General features: G+C 41.4%; 8 protein-coding genes across 8 annotated transcripts; 5 read left to right on the forward strand and 3 right to left on the reverse strand.

Moving 5' to 3' along the window:
• Nucleotides 1-657: 657 nt before the first annotated feature.
• SS1G_09479 (predicted protein) lies at nt 658-1,950 on the reverse strand (the record flags this gene model as incomplete). The annotated part of the gene is made up of 6 exons (XM_001589707.1): nt 658-690; nt 753-847; nt 1,110-1,161; nt 1,346-1,518; nt 1,573-1,649; nt 1,883-1,950. 6 exons carry the CDS (start codon nt 1,948-1,950, stop codon nt 658-660), a joined length of 498 nt encoding a protein of 165 aa, XP_001589757.1.
• Nucleotides 1,951-2,970: 1,020 nt separating this feature from the next.
• SS1G_09480 (predicted protein) lies at nt 2,971-3,476 on the reverse strand (the record flags this gene model as incomplete). Its single annotated transcript, XM_001589708.1, has 4 exons — nt 2,971-3,047; nt 3,134-3,233; nt 3,315-3,397; nt 3,452-3,476. 4 exons carry the CDS (start codon nt 3,474-3,476, stop codon nt 2,971-2,973), a joined length of 285 nt encoding a protein of 94 aa, XP_001589758.1.
• A 2,033-nt stretch (nt 3,477-5,509) lies between these two features.
• On the forward strand, nt 5,510-6,088 carry SS1G_09481 (predicted protein; the record flags this gene model as incomplete). The annotated part of the gene is made up of 2 exons (XM_001589709.1): nt 5,510-5,708; nt 5,838-6,088. The coding sequence occupies 2 exons, from the start codon at nt 5,510-5,512 to the stop codon at nt 6,086-6,088; spliced, it is 450 nt and encodes a 149-aa protein (XP_001589759.1).
• A 917-nt stretch (nt 6,089-7,005) lies between these two features.
• SS1G_09482 (hypothetical protein) lies at nt 7,006-9,009 on the reverse strand (the record flags this gene model as incomplete). Its single annotated transcript, XM_001589710.1, has 1 exon — nt 7,006-9,009. The coding sequence occupies one exon, from the start codon at nt 9,007-9,009 to the stop codon at nt 7,006-7,008; it is 2,004 nt and encodes a 667-aa protein (XP_001589760.1).
• Nucleotides 9,010-9,502: 493 nt separating this feature from the next.
• On the forward strand, nt 9,503-10,084 carry SS1G_09483 (hypothetical protein; the record flags this gene model as incomplete). Its single annotated transcript, XM_001589711.1, has 2 exons — nt 9,503-9,569; nt 9,891-10,084. The coding sequence occupies 2 exons, from the start codon at nt 9,503-9,505 to the stop codon at nt 10,082-10,084; spliced, it is 261 nt and encodes an 86-aa protein (XP_001589761.1).
• Nucleotides 10,085-11,113: 1,029 nt separating this feature from the next.
• On the forward strand, nt 11,114-12,158 carry SS1G_09484 (hypothetical protein; the record flags this gene model as incomplete). Its single annotated transcript, XM_001589712.1, has 3 exons — nt 11,114-11,270; nt 11,320-11,650; nt 11,702-12,158. 3 exons carry the CDS (start codon nt 11,114-11,116, stop codon nt 12,156-12,158), a joined length of 945 nt encoding a protein of 314 aa, XP_001589762.1.
• Nucleotides 12,159-13,208: 1,050 nt separating this feature from the next.
• SS1G_09485 (hypothetical protein) lies at nt 13,209-14,342 on the forward strand (the record flags this gene model as incomplete). The annotated part of the gene is made up of 1 exon (XM_001589713.1): nt 13,209-14,342. One exon carries the CDS (start codon nt 13,209-13,211, stop codon nt 14,340-14,342), a length of 1,134 nt encoding a protein of 377 aa, XP_001589763.1.
• Nucleotides 14,343-15,357: 1,015 nt separating this feature from the next.
• Nucleotides 15,358-18,634, forward strand: SS1G_09486 (hypothetical protein; the record flags this gene model as incomplete). The annotated part of the gene is made up of 3 exons (XM_001589714.1): nt 15,358-15,589; nt 15,638-18,150; nt 18,215-18,634. The coding sequence occupies 3 exons, from the start codon at nt 15,358-15,360 to the stop codon at nt 18,632-18,634; spliced, it is 3,165 nt and encodes a 1,054-aa protein (XP_001589764.1).
• Nucleotides 18,635-19,209: the final 575 nt, after the last annotated feature.

The raw sequence follows: 19,209 nt of genomic DNA on the forward strand, positions 1-19,209 counted from the left end.
CTGTTGAATCAGTGAAAAGTTGTAATACAATCTGCTTCCGATAATGAAAAGTCGCGTTTGACAGCAAACACACTCTATGAAAAAAAGAAGCTGCGACAGTAAATAAGCATCACAGCAAGCATCCTGTGACGCAAAAAAGCAAAACACACCTGCAAAGCATGCAAAGCGGAATTTTTTATCAATATACAAAAATCATAAATGTTTTCTATTTTGGATATTAGTAAGGTGCTGTTTATTGTGAAAAAAAAAAGAAAAAAGTCCCCTGCAAGAGGCCGAACTTTATATAGGACCTTAAAACACTAGTAACGGGTGAATACATCACAGCCTTGCCGATTAGACTACTTATTTTAAGATAACTCACATTCAGAATTGCTTTTTTCGATGTTTGTGATTATTGAGATGATTGGAATTTTGAATGTTTGAAGACAGATAGTATATTGAGAAGTTGGGATGCAGACCGAAAGAGCTGGAACGTTTGAACAAATGGTATAGAAAGAAAAGTCACGGGAGATTTGATATTGAAGTCAATAAAATTGACGCATTTCAAATACATCTTGAGTTTGCTTCCATTCTGACTTTCTTCAGGTACCTACTTGGTGCTAGGTACCAATAAAACTTGATGACCTAACTACTATCCTACTGTCCTTACAATAGCATTCACCAATTTTGCCATTTTTCGGATGTTCCACTCTGGACGGCCGGCCGCTATTCTCATTAGCAAAACTCACTCAAATTGTACACAAAATACTAACCTCAGCAATTCTATCAATCCATTTCAACAAATTTGGGAACTGGTTCATTTCTTCCTGCGTAATAGCACCTGAGAAGTCCCATCCACTCACCCATGCTGAAGTGTTTGTCAATGAACCTGAGCATCAAACGCAGTATGAAGATAACTTACGCCAAGTTCCAATATCTGCAACGGAATATTTTCCTTTTCCATTCCCAGCCAAATAATCACGAGGCTCGCCGGTATATTTGCCTGATAAGCGAATTTCGAGTACCCCGAAAATGCGCAACGTCTCGTCTTTGTATCGCTTCAAGGCTCCTATGCATCACCAGGGTTACTTGATTGTTCTATATGAAGATGGACAATAGTTACTACTTACCTGGATTTTTCTCACTTGCAATCTTGGCAAAGTAGGTCACTTGACCTTGGTACTAAATTCAAGTCATTAGTAATGTTGGAAGAGTAATTACTCATCTCAACTGATGTTTCCGAAGAAGACGAAGTTCATGACATCCATATGATGGTTATAGAAGAGGAATATAATGCTTAAACTCACCGGAGCACCCTGCAAAATGATTAGTAGAGTTACATGATTAAGGGCAGCAAAGAACTTACACTACCATGCCAAAAGAAGAGCCATTGAAGACACTCATTTCTCTCCAACTCATCCTTAAATCCGAATATATCTTTGCTATCAAACTCTTTCAAGAGATATAATAACTCTGCACTAGTCTCCATGACAGGAAATGGAGGTGTCTTGGTGTTATCAATCAAGATGGGAATTCGGCCTGCAAGATAGTGAGCCTCTAACTTTTACATGATTTTGTTTTGTTGAAGATTACCATTTGGGTTGAGCTTTAGAAACCAATCTTTCTTCTGCTCATTAGTCGTAATATTGAGTAGAGTGTGGGTGTCTGATCTAAATGTTAGCATAACTGTCTACACTTGACTCCAGGCCAATTCCAAAAGTATCGACTGCAGCAATCCAGATTATTTGAACGGGCCCAAGGGAATATCATTACATTCGGTGCCATATACAGCCTGTAACTCCTCAAGCATAATCTGAACCTTCTTGCCATTAGGTGTTGACATCGTTACAAGATGCAACCCCTTATCATTTCATAATCAGCTAAATGTCCTAAGCATGCAAACATGGAGTAAATAACCTTTGCATTTTTGACCTCATCAGGAGTACCATCAAGAAAGAAGTTAGAAGACATCTTGGAATAATTTAATTGAGATTTGAGCACAGCTTGATGTATTTTGATTCTGGGATTGAGCACAACTTGAAGTATTTTGAATTTTGGGATTAAATACAGAATGAAGAAATGGAAGTGAGGAGTTCAAAGAACCACCACGTATGTAGTGAGTGGGCTATGCGGGGATACTTTGTCAGCGTATAACTACTACTCGAGTTAGTTTCGGCCACCAAGCATTCAAGGACTTATTAATATAACGCTGAAGTATTGATTAGACGGTGGAGGCATTGTTCTTGGAAGTATAAAGAGGGTTATCTTATTATTGGTGTTACAAATCATGATTATATAGCAGGTCCACAATCATCATACTTGCCATATTAGGCCTAACAACAGTCAGATCATGTATGACGAATGACACAGATTTTTGATTGATAAGCAAGTTCGAGTATTCCTACTAGGTATCAATAGGTATTCAGATCAAAGATCACCATTTCATGCTGTCAAGTCGATGTAGTGAGTGTATTCGCCATCATAATTAAACTTTGTCCGATATACCTAGTACATGCGAATATGAAGGCCGAATAGCTGCTAAATGTGAGGTCCAATTTACCCCGCCTTTTCGGAGGGGAAAAAACAGGCCGGAATTGGCCAATGCACAGCCGCACGGACATTCACGTATTACATAATCAATCGTGATCATTATCAGGGAGGGCCTTGGAATAACCTCAACCCTCTCTTCTGATTATGACAACATTCATGGAATGATAATACAACAATACACCACAACATCACAATACCGACAATCACAATTTCCAAACATAAAAAAAAGGAAAATCACATTATTATTTTGCTAATGATTGCTTTTCGCATTCGCATTCGCAAATTAAAATCCATTAACCAACCAAAATTACCCATCAGCCCATGCAAGGACTGGTAACGAGCGAAATCATTTCGTTTTACACAGTCAACCCTTCCTTTCATATCGCCGAGCGCCATTGAATCATCTTGAAGACATCATCATCAAGAAAGACATCAAGAGATCTAAGAAGATCCAGTATTGGAAGATCTTCCTCCCTTCTTGCCAGCCTCATGTGGGTCGACTTTTCCGTGTGCGAATTCTGCCAGAGTAGTATGTTAATATCAAATACATATGAATGTGAGATATGGAGTAGAGTGAGTATAAGAGAAGAGAATAGGAACTTACGGCCTCCGCTACTACCTCCGCTGCTGCCGCCGCCCTCGTTCTCGTAGCTCTCGTCGGTATCAGAGCTACCTGTTGCTTGTCCACCTTTGGCTCCGGCCTCCTGTGATCAGGGAAGATGGTTAGCGATGGAAATATGTAGAGGATATTATACCCATTAGGTAGCAAGGTAAGTGGGCCTTACATGTGGATCAACTTGACCGTAGGCGAACTCTCCAGTGCCAACTCTCTTGTCTGGAGTACCGTCCTCCTTGAGACCCTCGTGCTCTATAAAAGATGTTAGGAATATAGCATGGCGTTAAAGGATGGAAAACGAATTACCAGTGGGCTTGTATTTGTCGCTCATTTTGAAGTTTATCAAAGGTTTGATTGAAGTTTTGTCTTATTGAAATCTTTAAAAATGTGGATGTTGAGTTTCAGTTGCTTGGAAGGAAGGAATTGAATGTGATTGACAGGAAATCAACCAAATCTTATATAGCAAAATCCCAGCGTCCCTACCGTTTCCAATTCCTTGCTTCGGAGCATAAACTCCTGATCGAGATCAACAGGAGCTAAGTAAATGATGCCACGATTGCATTGACAAAATATTTGATATTCAGGTTCAAATATGCAGACTTGGTAAAAACAAGCAAAAATGAAGTAATATCATGTATCTAAACAAAGCAAGCTTTCAATGGATGATGCTATGCGGCGCATATTTGTGTAACATCATAACGCAATACATCTATCACAATATAATCAGATTTATGATGATGTCACATTTTTTATTTTTTTAAAAAAAAAAAAGACTGTACCTGACGTCTGCCGAAGTAATGATTGGAGGAAATGTATGTTTACCCCTCTATTTACCAGGCTTTGAACTCGTAGGTTACAGGATTGTTTGGAACATCTCATAAAAAGTATTTCGTAAAGTCGGTATGATGCATATGTTAATTAGTAGTTCCATTGAATTGGTATGTTTGATAGAGATTTTGAAGGGGGTCTAGATGTAATTGACGAAAAATTTACGGTTGGTTTGATTCATACCTCTGATGTCTGTCTGTTTGTTGGAAATGACATGCTGTGAACACGAACACGAAATGGAACGTGGTTTACGTGAAAGAGGTTCACGCTGTCATGTGATTTGATGATTATTTAGTAAGGTTACATCGTATTTTTCAATGATGAAATCTTTGGAGTTTAGAATCACGGTGCAAAAGGTAAAATATGGGGAAAATGATGGGTATTTCTAGCTAGCCCTTGTAATACGAATCTTTTTTGTAGCTATCGCTGTAAGTTATTTGAGATGGTGGAATGTAAACCTGTGTAAGCTAAGGTCATTTCTTTTCCATGTTAAAACACACAGGAAGCTTAAGCTCCGCGACATCATCCAGGACCTCGGGGATGGAAGGAAGGAAAGAAAGTTATTCGCTTACTCCTTTCTTCTCGTGTCATTATCGTTAATGATAATGCTATCCTGATACCGCTATACGGGTCATTATCGGTATATATGGAGTATATCTGGAGAAGTAAGAGAATATGCAAGTAGGTTACTGCACAATACCATTCTACGAGCAAGTGCATTTATGGAATTAATACCACCTAATATAGTATCATCTATAAAGTCTCTGCCAGATACAACTCTCTCGATAGTCCAAGTGGAGCAAGGAGTAGGAGTTTAGTTGAATGGGGTAGACGTCTCGTCTCGACTTCACATTCATGATTATCGTGAATTATAATCGAGAAGTTTGCCGCGCTGTAATTCAAGTTAGGTCTTCATGACTTGATAGGAAGCGGTGTGTTCTTGTTGAATTTCAGGAGAATAAGGAGGATGACGTGGTATATTACTTGTCGCTGTGAGGTTCTAGAAAACTTCATGGTTCGAGTGAATTTACATAGCGCAGAACTGTTCAACTTCATATCTGTATACTATTTTGCGTCATGCAACTTGTAAATTTGTATGGTAGACTTCTAGGATGTCTTTGCTTTGAAGTCATAGATATATCCTGCAAGTGTTTAATATGAAGTGTTGTATTCGAGAAATCATCCTTCTTCACCTATCAACAAGCTTGATTGGAGCTTTGAGGAAAATGAAAGATTTCACCACCAGCTGGAAACCTTGAATTTGAGGATCCTTTACATCGCATCTCATCTGAAATACCATAACAGAAGACAGAAACAAAACAAAACAAGTAACTATTATTTACTCCATATTCCATGAAAACCCCACAACCATCCCATCAACACCATTCACCCATCCACCCATCCAATCTCCCAATCTCATTTCCCCAACTCCAAGCCCCCTCACACCATATTTAAAAAAAGAATATGAAACCCAAATCATGGCTCAACATCTTCCGCTCCAAAAAACAATTCCCAAGAACCATTTCTACTCCTACAATGTCATTCCCAACTGACTTCACACAATCCACGCACAGGAAAAAAGAAAATAAACAAATATTTCCTGCGAATAACGGTATTGGTAGATATAATAGTAATTACACACTCCCTTCAATCGATATGTCAACACTCGGTTTTGCAATCTTCGAAGATGCACGTTGTGCTATTTGCGATGGCGATTTGGATCCTAGACAAAATAGTAAGTCTACCTTTCCCTCTCAAAACCCAAAAACCCACATCCTATAAACATATCTCCTCCCCACTCCCACCACTCCCGATAAAAAAACAAAACAAAACACCACCCCTAACAAACCTCCTCCCACCCCAGCTCTCCACATCACATCCAAACCCAACCCACCCATTCAACTCTGCATCCCCTGCCAAAAGCAAATAACCCACCTAAAACTCGAATACGAAATCCTCAAACGCGAGAAACGAGAAAGGCAAATTGAAGAGTTAAAGCAGGCCATTGAGACGTATGCTGCGCAGGCGGAGTTAAAGGAAGTACTTAAGGAGGGGAATAGGGTTTTGAGGGGGGAGATTGAGGAGATTGGGGGATTGGGTTTGATGGGGAAGTGAGGAGGGAGAGGAGGAGGGAGGAGGAGGTGAGGGGGAGGGAGGGTTAGTGTGTTAGTGGTTAGAGTTCGCGATGAGAATAAGAATCATATCTTTTTTATTTTTAGAATAGAAACTACACGGGAGGAATTTTAAAGATTTCTAAGGATTTCTACTAATGTTTAACAATTCTTAATACACCCTACTGAAATTTTTGGCATAGATATTTAGATTTTAACCAAGTAGGATCTTTACATAAATCACCACCTTAATAATTCCACATATCTATCTATTTATTAATTTTTTTTTTGATAATAGAACCTTATATTTACACCATTTCTTTATTATTAGATATAATCTAATCTACTCTATTATCTATCTCCTTCTTTTTCTTCAAGAATACCTATACTTTAATATTCTATACTCGTAAGATCTTACGATGAGTAATTATTCTTTCAAATATAACCTCATGTATCTAAGTAAGTTAAACTATTATAAACAAATTGAGAAAAGACTTCTCAGAGTCTCAAACCCCCTCAAAAACAACTGCAATCACTCAAAGACTTTCTAGATAATGAAAACACCAAGTCATATTTTATTACACACCCGCGCTTGTGTGAAGTTATGCTTAAGAAAAGATATTGAATTCCTCATATACGATATCTAACGCTGGTGTACGTATGCTGGAATTTATTGAGTGTCCTCCCCTGCAGCAACATATCCATAGCACCACCAGCCCATCTCATATGTACAAGAGCCCTACTATGAACCATGATGCATAATCCAAACGCAAAAGGAATTGCAAGGAAACCCCAGAAAAAAAAAAGTTAGAAACCAGGGTATCATTTCCCAAATCCGCTCTGCTCCGTTGTAAATGCAATATCCCCATCCCACAGAACCAAAGAAACACACGACGCCCACCAAATCTATCTTCCGCCCATCTAATCCACATCATCATCTACCGGCATCGGACTCCTAACCGTCAATTCATCCGATTCATCACTTCCCCCATCCCTATCCTTCGTTTGCGATGAAACCGAGAGTTCCGGGCTCGATTCTAAAGCTGCCATCCTCTCTGCTTTCCTTGCTGCATTCCTAGCTTCACGTTGCTTGACTAAATCTTTTTCTGCTTCGATAGCTTTTGCTCTTCTAATCTCAATCTCCTTTCTCTTAACCACTTTGCGTAATCCTTCTGACGCATGAATTAATCCATCGATACTGATAGCATGGTTTGTCATCTGATGATTAATATACGTATATACATTTGCTGGCGATGAGCATTGGAGTAATTGTTGTTCATTGAGTTTTAACAGAGCGAGCGCAACTTGGAAGAGGAATGTGCTACCATCGTTCATACATAGTACAACATCCCAGACTCTGAATAGAGCTTCAGCGGAGAGACAATCGGTAAAGACACTGAGAAACCATTGGAATGTGAGGGCTTCGAGTTCAATGCATAAGTCATCTAGATGCTGGGATAATCTGGGAAGAATTTCGGCTACGTATTGTCGTAGAACTTGTTGATCTGCCCTAGAGGCTAGAAGACTGTGATCGTAATATCCAGGTGGTAGGGTATGCTCGATGATACTTGTCAAAACCCAGAAAGCATCCTCTGCCGTTGGCATAATAAGCAGTAGACATGCAGTGATTAAATTCATCCCTTGACAATACCCAACCTCAATATTTCGTCGAGAGTAAGCTAGGAGTACTTCGTTTAGTTTAGCGACTCCAGGACCTTTTCGAAAGAAAATATTATCTGTCAATGTACGATTGATATCCATTTGAATTTGAGCAACAACAGCTGGATCATCCTCTTCCTCACTACGAGCTATCAAATCATCATAGTAGCCTGGAATACGCATTGCAGAAGCTCCAGAGCATTCAGCCCAAATTTTAGCTCTGTATGCTACCGGAATACCACCAAGAACTAAATTCTTGAACTCATTCCACTTGGCACGACCGACTTTGCCTTTGTTACCCAAGCCAGATACACCAATCATTTCACCATCTGCTAGGCTTGCTTCCGGCATAATTGCTATAGGTCGCTGTGACCGCGAGTCTGTATTTAAGGCAAGAGCAGCGGCCGCTGCCTCTCCTTCACGTTTGCGTTCGGCTCTAACTTTGCGAAGGAAATCATTCCACCGCACGGTTTTCTCTCTTTGTAAAGAATCATGAACTTCGCCAAGTTGCTGTAGCAATAATTTTACGGGTTCAGTATCTTCCGTTGGAGGAACCGGGGTAGAGGACGGCGATGGAGTATTCTTCGAGATTGTGGCGGTATCTGATGCGATAGATAATGCAGGGGCTGATGTGGTCGCCAGAGGAACAAATCCTCTTTCTTCGGTTAGGATCCCAGGGGATCTTGGCACTTCACCTCCTTCCATAACTTCGAAGGCAGGCATACTACCCGATGGTGTATGAGCTAGTAACTCCGTGGGAAATGTTGCGATTTTAAGATAGTCTTGCCAACGTTTCACAGGCTTGTCTTCATCATCACCCTTGTCATCAGTTGCTATAGACTCAGGTGACTCAGGATGAAAATCATCGATATCATCTCCTTCAGCTACTGCTGCAGATATCGTGTTGCTTCTCCCACCATTAAGCATTTCCACACGACTACCTCTCTTGCCCTTTCGCATCCTCTCAGCTGCTTCTCTTTGTCTCTTCTTGCGTCGCTGATCATATATAAATCCAAATCGGTCAGTTAGAAACTCTTGATTGTTATAGTTTTTGTATTGCATCAAGGTTGGCGGTTGATCTTCTGGGGCTAAAATAGTGTCCATTTCGACGGGGCCGAAATTCTCACTGCCTGCTATACTAGAACCCTGCGGACTAGAGCCCATTGTATCCCACCTCTCCTGTGTGGCAACAATTGTGTTTTGTGTCAACGGAGTAGGATTGCGTATGGGTCTAGGATTCATCTTCGGTGCCGCTCGAGCAGACATTGTGCTTTTGGTACTGGTTCTGGAACGTGTGCGACCTGGTGGTTCGGTCTCAGCACTGTTAGACCTGCCGCGACGGGGTTTTCCATCCGAATCACGAGCGGTCGAGGTACCGGCCACGAGCTTTAATGCCAACGTCGCGAGACTAGACTGTTTTCTCTGCCGATTGCCAGCTATTGAACCATTACTTGGAGGGCGGCTTAAGCTTTCCAGTGAGGATATAGCATCCGGTGGGTGGAAAAGATCGTTCTGTAGAACTGTGCGCCGACCTGGACCCCCACTTCGTACATGAACGGTTGCGCCGTTAGTGATCGCGTCTCCATTTATGCTGCTTGCCCGGCTGGTTGTACGACTTGTTTTACTTGTCCCACCCCAAATATAATCCTTCCAACCTCTTGACGTTCCAGACATTGCCTTATCCAGCGCGGGCTCTTTGGCGCGTATTGTAGCATCATTCTCTATACTGTCCAATTCACCTGCGACCACTGTTTCACTCATGGCATCGTTCATCAAAACCTCCAACGCAGACTCACTTGAGGGAACGGGGGTTCCAGAGATCTTACGTCCGCCTTCGATGGTTCGCAGACGAGTTTCTAAATCCAGGTTCGATAGACCACATTCTAAGATAATTTTCCTCAATGACCTCTCCCTTTCTTCTGCTTTGCGCCTGAGCGCAGCTATTTGCGCATCTCGCCTAGCTAAATCCTCTGCAATCTGTCTAACCAGCTTAACAGCCCCATTTCTTGCTATCAACCTCTCGATATGTTCGTCGTTTGCATGATGTACCGATCCAGGTATATGGGTAGAACCTAAGGGCGCATCGTCGAACAAGGCACTACGGCTATGCGAAAAGGAAGAGGAGGTGGTTAAGCTATCGACCATAGAATTTGCAGCGGAAGCTTTTCGGTTCGCCGTTCCATCGTTTGTGGGTAGTATAAATTGGGGTCGATCATGTGTTGGCGAGTCACCGGAGAAGGAGGGGAAGGAAGTCAATGATTTATCTGAAATCGATGATGCAGAACTCGATATTTGCGAAGCAAGTCTTCGTGACTTTCCGCGTACTGTTTGCGATCGGTGACTCCTCATAGATGCGGCTGAGGCTGTCCTGGAAAGATTCCCCGTAATATCATTTTCCATCGCTGCGGTATCTTGGTTGATATCAAGAAGTGATTCCTCCCATTTGTTCCAGTTATATTCACTTTCCTCTTGATATCTCAAAACGGAATTCGTAAAGGACTGGGAAGAAGAAGAGACATAAGAAGACTCTGTAAAGGCGGGACTTTGGAATGAGAAAATTTGTTCTTGTAATATATGGTAAGTAGTAGGTGATATTGATTTATATCCGTAGTTGCTAAAGGCCTTTTTGGTTAATAAAGGTCGAGACATCATCATCACTATTTGGCGGCACTATCTCGCGTATTTTGTAGCACGAACAGCCCAAAAAATGTTAATCGAAAATTTCAAAACTTACATATAAAAAATCAAGAGCTTTCCTCAATTATTATACAGCTCACGAAAATATGAGGTTTATACCTGGGTCATCATTCTGTATGAAACGATTCATGCTCTTCTACTTTCGGAAGACGTGATTCTGCATCCTATGAGCCAATTTTTGGTCTTGGAAATGGCGCATCTCAGTTCTGTTGGTTTTGTTGCTTTCTCTCTCCTAATGAATACCACCGTGTGTAACGAAGTATCACTACTCCGCTCTCCTTTTCGGTGATCACATATGCACACTCACATTTTGCATATGTTACTATTTGGAAATAGACAAGGCAGACAGATCAATGTGATTGAAGGATCATAGGATTGAATAATTGCTGTACATTGAAGCGCTCGCTCAGAAACCTCAAAATACGATACATCTCGAAAAGCAGCACTGATAATTTATACAGGCGGGATAGGGCGGCGAAGGCCGAGGCAATTACCCCAGACTTCGTCGGGAACACCTGCAGACTCCCCGCCTTATTACTACTTACGGTATCTCTCCTTATTTGAAGACATAATTGTTTGATTTTACTGTTTCTCTTGTTTTGTTTCTGTTCTTGAATCTTGTTTTGAATTTGATATCATCTCACGAAACATAATAATACTATTGATACCCAATATGTCCGCGTCCGCAAAGAGAAGACTCGCAGCCCTTTCCGAGCAACTTGTGAAACCAATTGGAGATCAGGGAACCTTTGAAAATATTCCGATTCTCAAGAAAATCGCGCCAGATTCAACAGGCCCGAGAGTGAAAGGCAAAGTAGTCATTGTGACAGGTCATCATTCTCGTTCCAGACCCAATTCTATAGTATTGACATAGTGCAGGAACCAATAGTCCCTTGGGAATCGGACGAGCATCAGCACATCAGTTTGCACAGAATGGCGCAAGAGCTGTATACATATGCGATTACAACGATTCAAATCTCGAAACGCATAAACGGGAACTTGCATCATTATACCCAGATGTCGAAGTACACACGTGGAAGTTTGATGCGGCGGATGAACAATCTGTGAAGGAAGTTATTGATCATGCGGTAAAGACATATGGGAGATTGGATGTCTTCTTTGCAAATGCGGGTGTAGTAGGCACAAATAGAATATTTACAGATATTTCTGCAGATGAAGTTTTGTCTACTTTGCGGACAAATGTCGTCAGGTAGATATCTATTGAATCCTTGGCAAAATCGCGTACTAATATCAAAAATAGTGTAGCAATGGCAGCCAAATATTCAGCACCGGCCATGATGCTAACATCATCGAATAAACAATACCCTTCCGGTAGTATAATAGCCACAGCTTCAGTCGCCGGTCTCCGTTCCAATGCCGGTTCTAGCGACTACTCTGCCTCTAAAGCCGCCGTGATATCATTAGCTCAAACAATATCCTATCAGCTAGCAGGCACGGGAATTCGCGTCAATGCCATCTGTCCTGGCGTCATTGAAACAGGTATGACTGCACCAATGTATGAAGCTGCAAGAGCTAGAGGCTCGGAAAAGAAAATTGGTCAATTGAATCCGCTGGGAAGAGGTGCGCACGCGGATGAAGTTGCGAGGGTAGCGTTATTCTTGGGGAGTGAGGAAAGTAGTTATGTGAATGGTCAGGCTTGGGCTGTAGATGGCGGTCTTAGTGCTGGACATCCCTTTGTTCCGGGAAAGTTGGGTTGAGATGAAGATGGATGGTTAGATTGTTGGATCTCGAAGAAGGTTCTTTTATTCAATAGATGTCAATCCTGTGTGATTTTCACACAACCTCCGAGTTGGGGGAAGATCTAAAATCAGAATGTTATTTTACCTCTCACATCATGGTAACCTCCCCACATTGTCTCCCAAGCCCTATGCTTACCCCTTCCACTTAAAATATATATCCATACAACGTCAATTCCGTCACATACGACCATAGACTGAAGAGAATTGGGCATCCCGTCCGCTCTGCCATACACAAGCTTCAGATCGGCGAATTAGTAGTTGGGTGGGTGACCACCAGCGAATCCTCGCTGTTGTATGTTTTTGGGGGCCTTTTTTGAATTACCATTTTTCCCCCTCCTCTTTTGTGATCCAAGGAGATTGTGTCTGAAGAAATGATATTTATGGTGGCGGGGAGGGAGGTAGAGCGGGATGGGATAGTTATAGCGTGGGAATTTGTTTTGGATCAATGGAATTGATGAGGTTGATGGGTAGGGGAATGGGAGAATGAGGATAGGTAGGAGATGGAGGAGCGGAAAGTTGGGGAAGAGGGAGGGATTAGCTAGAGATGGTATATGACCTTCTTTCTACCTTTTATTTGTCTGGTAACACCTATGAAAAATGTCAAAACGCAATGGAATCACCTATCAATGAATAATCAAGTTCTACTTCCCTTTCTTCTGGTAGATTCTTATAGCGCCAGGTATTCAGGATTTGAAAATAAGCTCACCGGGCTCCGGTGATGTCCTCGGATGCTATATCTTGTTCTCAAGTGGCGAGCTGGGCCAATGAAACTTCGTGAAGTACCCAAACAAATTCAGCCAATGGATGCTTCTTCATGCGCTTTACAATTAGCCTCGTTTCTTGTTACAGCCTTACACTAGCTGGAGGTCAGGCCCACTAGCTGCAAGGCTACGATAATAATTTTGCTTTCCGATAACGAGATTTAACAGAGCCATCATTGATACAACATTACCACATTCGTACACTATTGATACAGTATTAATTAAATTCATACATTATTTTAATACAATGGCAGATCCTCTTCTATCATCATTATGTCGCATCTGTCATATTAATCCCACAAAGTATACATGTCCACGATGCTCTCAACAAACATGCTCACTTCCCTGCTCCAAACGTCACAAAGTCTGGTCATCATGCTCCGGTATTCGTGATCCTACTGTCTATAAGCCGAGATCACAATTGGCAACTCCTTCGGGTATCGATCATGATTACAATTTCCTCCATTCAATTGAGCATCGAATCGAGAGATCGGAAAGAGAGATTGTGGAAGAGCGAGGACTTGTAAAGAAAATGGAACTCGAATTGGCAAGACAAGGCCAAACGGACGATAGAAGACGACCCAACAAAACCGTAGGGCACCAGCGCGAAGATTTTATTACTAAAATGCTACAAAATTCCGGAATAACACTAGTCAAAGCACCGAGTGGAATGTCTAGAAATTTGGAGAACACATCTACTTGGAGTAGAACCCAGAAGTGCATGAATTGGCAGATGGAATGGATTCGAGAGCCAGATGCGGGCGGGAGGATACTGCATAAGTCGATAGACAAATGGTCAATCAACGATACTTACTCAGTACTCCTGGAGGAGCAACGAAGATTGAACATGGCGCCAGAGGAAAAAGTTGCGTTGAAGAAGAGGAAAGCAAATGAGTTGAAAGAGAATAAGGCTAAGAGAATCAAGTCAGATGAACATTCGTTGGATATCCCGCCGCTTTCCTCATTTCAAGACTCGACTGGAGCTTGGAACGTAGTTTTGGATCAGCCAACGATATTAACGGACCAGGATTCCACTTACCAAGCCAGTACACCGCGGAAGCTTGATCCCAAGTATCATTTCTATCTCCATCGACCAAAGACTCGATCATCATATCCTAAAGTATTAGTACCTCTGGACCCAACACAGTCAATATCCAAAGTTCTGGAGAATCGCACAGTCCTCGAATTTCCTACCTTCTACGTTTTTGAAACAGACAAACTTTCCGACACATTTATGCTGGAAAAGGATTATATTGAAGCTACTGAAGATGGGCCGGAGATGGAATCTGAGGAATCTGAGGACGAGGATACTAGTAGTAGTGACTCTTCCTCGGATGAAGATGAAGATGTGGAAATGGAGGATGGGGAGATTGCACCATGAAGTATTTTATGATCCGTTGCCGTCAAATTGTATACGTATAGAAGTATTGCTTCCCATGATACCCTCACACTAGTAATTGAACATATATTCGTTTAAATAATGTATTATTTATATACTATCTAAGAGGGTCCAATCTTGGTCAACGCTAAAATGCCCTTTTTATAAATCTTTGATTCTTATTTGATTCAATTCTCTGAAATAACGAATGCCAAACTCGTTCCCGAAGAGCTTAAAAAATCTGTGAGATTACTTTGATCTTCTGATAATCCATTCTTAAAGGTCTGGCTTCATGAAATTTGGATTAGGATAAGTTGCAAATTCATATATGAGAAGAATGTTCAACATCTAATATTTCCTTATCTGTGTTGCCGTATAGTATTTTGCTTGTACGTATCGTGAAGTCGTGTAAAGTGGTTTTTCTTCGGTGATAACGTTTCCGTGCCAACGACTACGGTTTTGTTCCCTCTGCCCTGAAATTTGACGCGCCCTCTTCGTGATCAAATATCCTACAAACACACGATTAATACCTGCGTGATCTAAAATAATAGTAGGATCTTCTTGAACCTCATGAAGTAAGCCAAATATCCACATTCTTAGGAGGTACTGTACGTGGAGGGTTATCCGGAATTTATATTTACTGATAGCAAATAGAGGTGGATTCACCCCGCTAAATACGATTGGATCAACAGATGCACCAAATTTCAAACGACGAAATAAGACTACAAATACAAATACTCGTATATTTAAACAACAACACAACTTCAAACGGGTCGTCAACACTTCAAGAACAACAACACCGTCTCATATAATACCACGCATTCAAAGAACAACTTGCCCGTCACCAGTAACGGAAAATAGCCCATCTTTGAGTGAACTTGGTGATTCAACTTCGCTCTTTGATTCGTCTCTTCTAATCATTGGTCGAGCATCCAATTCAAATTCAGCAGGGAAAGGAACCGTGGTTGTTCTTGATACTACAAAATACGACAGATATCTCGTTGAGAAAGGAAACAAAATGGTTAGGGAAATATCTCCAGCAAAGGTGCAGGCACCTCGGCCAGAAGAGCCTAAAGATCAATATCGATCCTCCCAAAGCAATGCCGCAAATCATTTATCAAACATTCCTAGATTCGGAGAAGCTACACTCCCACAGTCCCCACTGAACCGTAAATCTCAGCAACAATACTCTGAGTTATTCATCCAACCAAAATCCCGTCCCGAATTTCACAGAGATACAGAAAAACATAGTATGTACTCTGGCGTCAAATCAACTTACAGTGCTAACTTATATGTAGCACATCCACACTTACAGGCAGCAAAGGATGCTGCCCGAAAGATTATCGACCCTTTTATGCCACGAGCTCCAGCCGATTACAACAAGCCAGCAGTTCGTGCACCGGTTCCAGGTTCATCGTCTTATGCAACAACTCACCCTGCACCTCAACCTACTTTTGGATCCCTTCCAAACAGTAATGGAGGCTTCCAATCCATAAACACCTATACATCCAACAACTACGTAGATCTTACCACGTCTAAGCCGAATTACAATGAGACACACATCTATGTTGATCCTGCAAAGGCACAAGAAGATTTAAAAGCACTTCTGGAGGGCGTTATTGAGGATGAGGAAGATACAAAACCTAGAACCAGATCACGCAGAAAGAAGAAGGATGCAGAGGTAGACGACTTGATGGTACAAATGAATGGGCTAAATGTCGAATCGGATGAAAAGCTCGAAGTTGCATCGGAAGACGAAGAAGAAGATGATGGGACTGTCGAAGGAATTAATGTAAAATTACTTCCTCATCAAGTTGAAGGTTTAGAATGGATGATTGGGAGAGAGATTGGTACAGGAAAGAGAGGCATAGTACCAAAAGGAGGCATTCTCGCCGATGACATGGGTTTGGGAAAGACATTACAGTCGATTTCACTCATTCTAAGCAATCCAAAACCATCAAGTTCAGACGAAACTCGCAGTAAACGCAAATTACCTTCCGGTCTGGACAAATGTACTTTGGTTGTTGCACCTCTTGCACTTATTCGACAATGGGAAGCTGAAATCAAAGACAAGGTTGAAAGCAGTCACTCTCTTCGTGTGTGTGTTCATCATGGTCCTCAACGTACGAAACGATTCCAGGATCTCAGGAAATATGACGTTGTCATTACAACTTATCAAATTCTTGTTTCGGAATGGGGTAATTCGTCCAAGGATGATGATGATGAAGGTGTAAAAGTCGGCTGTTTTGGCATACACTGGTACAGAGTCATTCTTGATGAGGCCCATACCATCAAAAATCGAAACGCCAAAGCTACACAAGCATGCTATTCTCTTCGGAGTCACTACCGCTGGTGCTTGACAGGAACGCCAATGCAGAACAACTTAGATGAATTGCAAAGTCTCATCAAATTCTTGAGAATTAAACCATACGATAATCTCCGTGAATGGAAGGACCAAATCGATCGACCAATGAAAAATGGTAGAGGTGATGTCGCAATCAAGCGTCTTCGTCACTATTTGCAAATTTTCATGAAGCGACGCACCAAGGAAATCTTAAAGAAGGAAGGAGCTCTGAATCCTGGAGGGAAGCCTTCGGTTGCTGGCCAAGCCAATTCAACAGGGTTTAAGGTCGTCGAGCGTAAAATCGAGAAAGTATTTGCCGAATTCTCCCCAGAAGAGCGCAAATTTTATGAAAGATTGGAAGCACGTACCGATGCAAGTATCGAAGAAATGATGGGTGGGAGCAAGGTCAACTATGCAAGTGCGTTGGTATTGCTGTTGCGTCTGAGACAAGCTTGCAATCATCCAAAACTTGTGGGAAATAAATTGGGCAAAGATACCGATGCTCTTTCAGCAGAAACTAGCAACGCCAAATCAAAATCAACAACTGACTTTGATGAGATGGCAGATATGTTTGGTTCTTTGGGTGTAGGCTCCAAGAAGTGTGAGGTTTGTCAAATCGGGCTTGGTAAAGAAGCTATTTCACAAGGTGCTATTCGTTGTTTGGATTGTGAAGCAGATTTGGACGAGATATCTGGTAAGAAGCTCAGCCCGAAGAAAAAGACGAAGGAAGAGAGGAGCAAGAAAGATAAGAAGCACAAGGCATCTAAGCCAGTTCCAATTCGTAAGCCTAGGAATAGGAATATCATTGAAGATAGTGATGACGAGGAAGAAGGTGAATGGCTTGTCGGAGATAAGAAACGTGGTGCTCTTACTTTAGGAAAGGCTGGTGGAAAAGAAGACGAGAATTGTGAAGGTGGCGGTGAATGGCTTGATTCAGATCATGATTCAGATCTTGATGATTCTTTCCCTGATATTAAAGATATTGGCAAGAAGAAGGTTGTCAGTCTTGATAGCGATGATGAAGAGACTGCCGATGAATCATTCGAGGAGTCGGAAGAAGAGGATTCGGAAGAAGATGAGTCCTCTGAAGAGGAGGAAGAAGAAACGGATGTTGAGGATGAATTTGGTTCTTCCGACGAAGAAGCTGAGCTTTCTAGAGTTGCTGCATCTACTAAGATTACACATTTGATGAAAATCCTAGGGAAGGAAGCGGCTCAGCATAAATTCATCGTCTTTTCACAGTTCACGTCAATGTTGGATCTTGTTGAGCCATTCTTACGCCAAAAAGGTTTCAAATATACTAGATATGATGGTGGCATGAAGAACGATCTTCGTGAAGCCAGTTTGGACAGACTTCGTAACGATGAGAATTGCAGAGTTTTACTTTGTAGTTTGAAGTGTGGTTCTCTAGGACTCAACCTTACAGCTGCTACTCGAGTAGTTATTCTCGAGCCATTCTGGAACCCTGTAAGTTCTTTCTATTGCTCACGTTGTATTACATGATCAGTGTTACTAACACATACATTTATAGTTCGTTGAGGAACAAGCCATTGATCGTGTACATCGTCTCACGCAAAAAATTGATGTTGTTGTTTACAAAATTACCATCAAAGATACAGTTGAGGAGAGAATTTTACTTCTCCAAGAAAAGAAACGAGAGCTTGCAAATCAAACCATCGAAGGTGGTAAAGGTGGTGCCGGCAAATTGGGCATGAAAGAAATTCTTCAATTATTTAGAAGAGATGCTGAACAAGCCCCACCTGCTACTGGTGCGTATGATTTAGGTGCGAAACCTAGAATCCTAAAAGAGTCCGCAAGTAGGAGTCCAAGTAAGAGTGCGGCAAATTTGAATAGTTATGGTTCACAAACTGCGTCGGCACCAAGAAAGATTGCACCAACTCCATTTCAAGCTAAGAAAATAGAAGATTCGGTTTATGGTAGAAGATGGTGATTTGCTTCAACAGAAGATTTTATTTATTGGTCGTTTGGTTATGACGGTTTGTTTAGATTTTGTCTATATGGGAAATATCTTGTGGTAGATTTGGGATACATTGTGGTTAGGTTACGGAATGGGGACTGGCGCTCTGAGGGTTTCTTCTGTCCTTTCTCTAGGATCTAGGATGGATATATGATGACGAATGGCTGTTAGACGAGAAATGAAAAGTATTATTATTTAGGAATGGTTGTTGTGATATATTTGAGTAGCATACTGTTCTTGGTGACTCTTTATTTAAGTCAAATCTCCATTTACCATCCCATCCATTCAAAACTACCTGTCACTAATCAATGTTTCAACCGTCGCTTTGTTATATTATAAAAGATGCAAGTCGAGATATATGCATCCCGATAGTACATTATAAAAGAAAAATGAAGGAAGGAATTGATTAGATTGTATTGTAATATATTATTGAAAGAGAAAATAGATTTCATAATAGATTTGAGATAGAAACAATTTGTGTTCAAAAATATATAACGTGGTTTATCAGCAGTCCGCCCATATCACTAGTCCGCCCACTTTTTGGCCAT

The sequence above is a fragment of the Sclerotinia sclerotiorum genome, genomic scaffold, assembly GCF_000146945.2.
Source record: "Sclerotinia sclerotiorum 1980 UF-70 scaffold_13 genomic scaffold, whole genome shotgun sequence".
In the NCBI taxonomy this organism is placed as follows: Eukaryota; Fungi; Ascomycota; class Leotiomycetes; order Helotiales; family Sclerotiniaceae; genus Sclerotinia; species Sclerotinia sclerotiorum.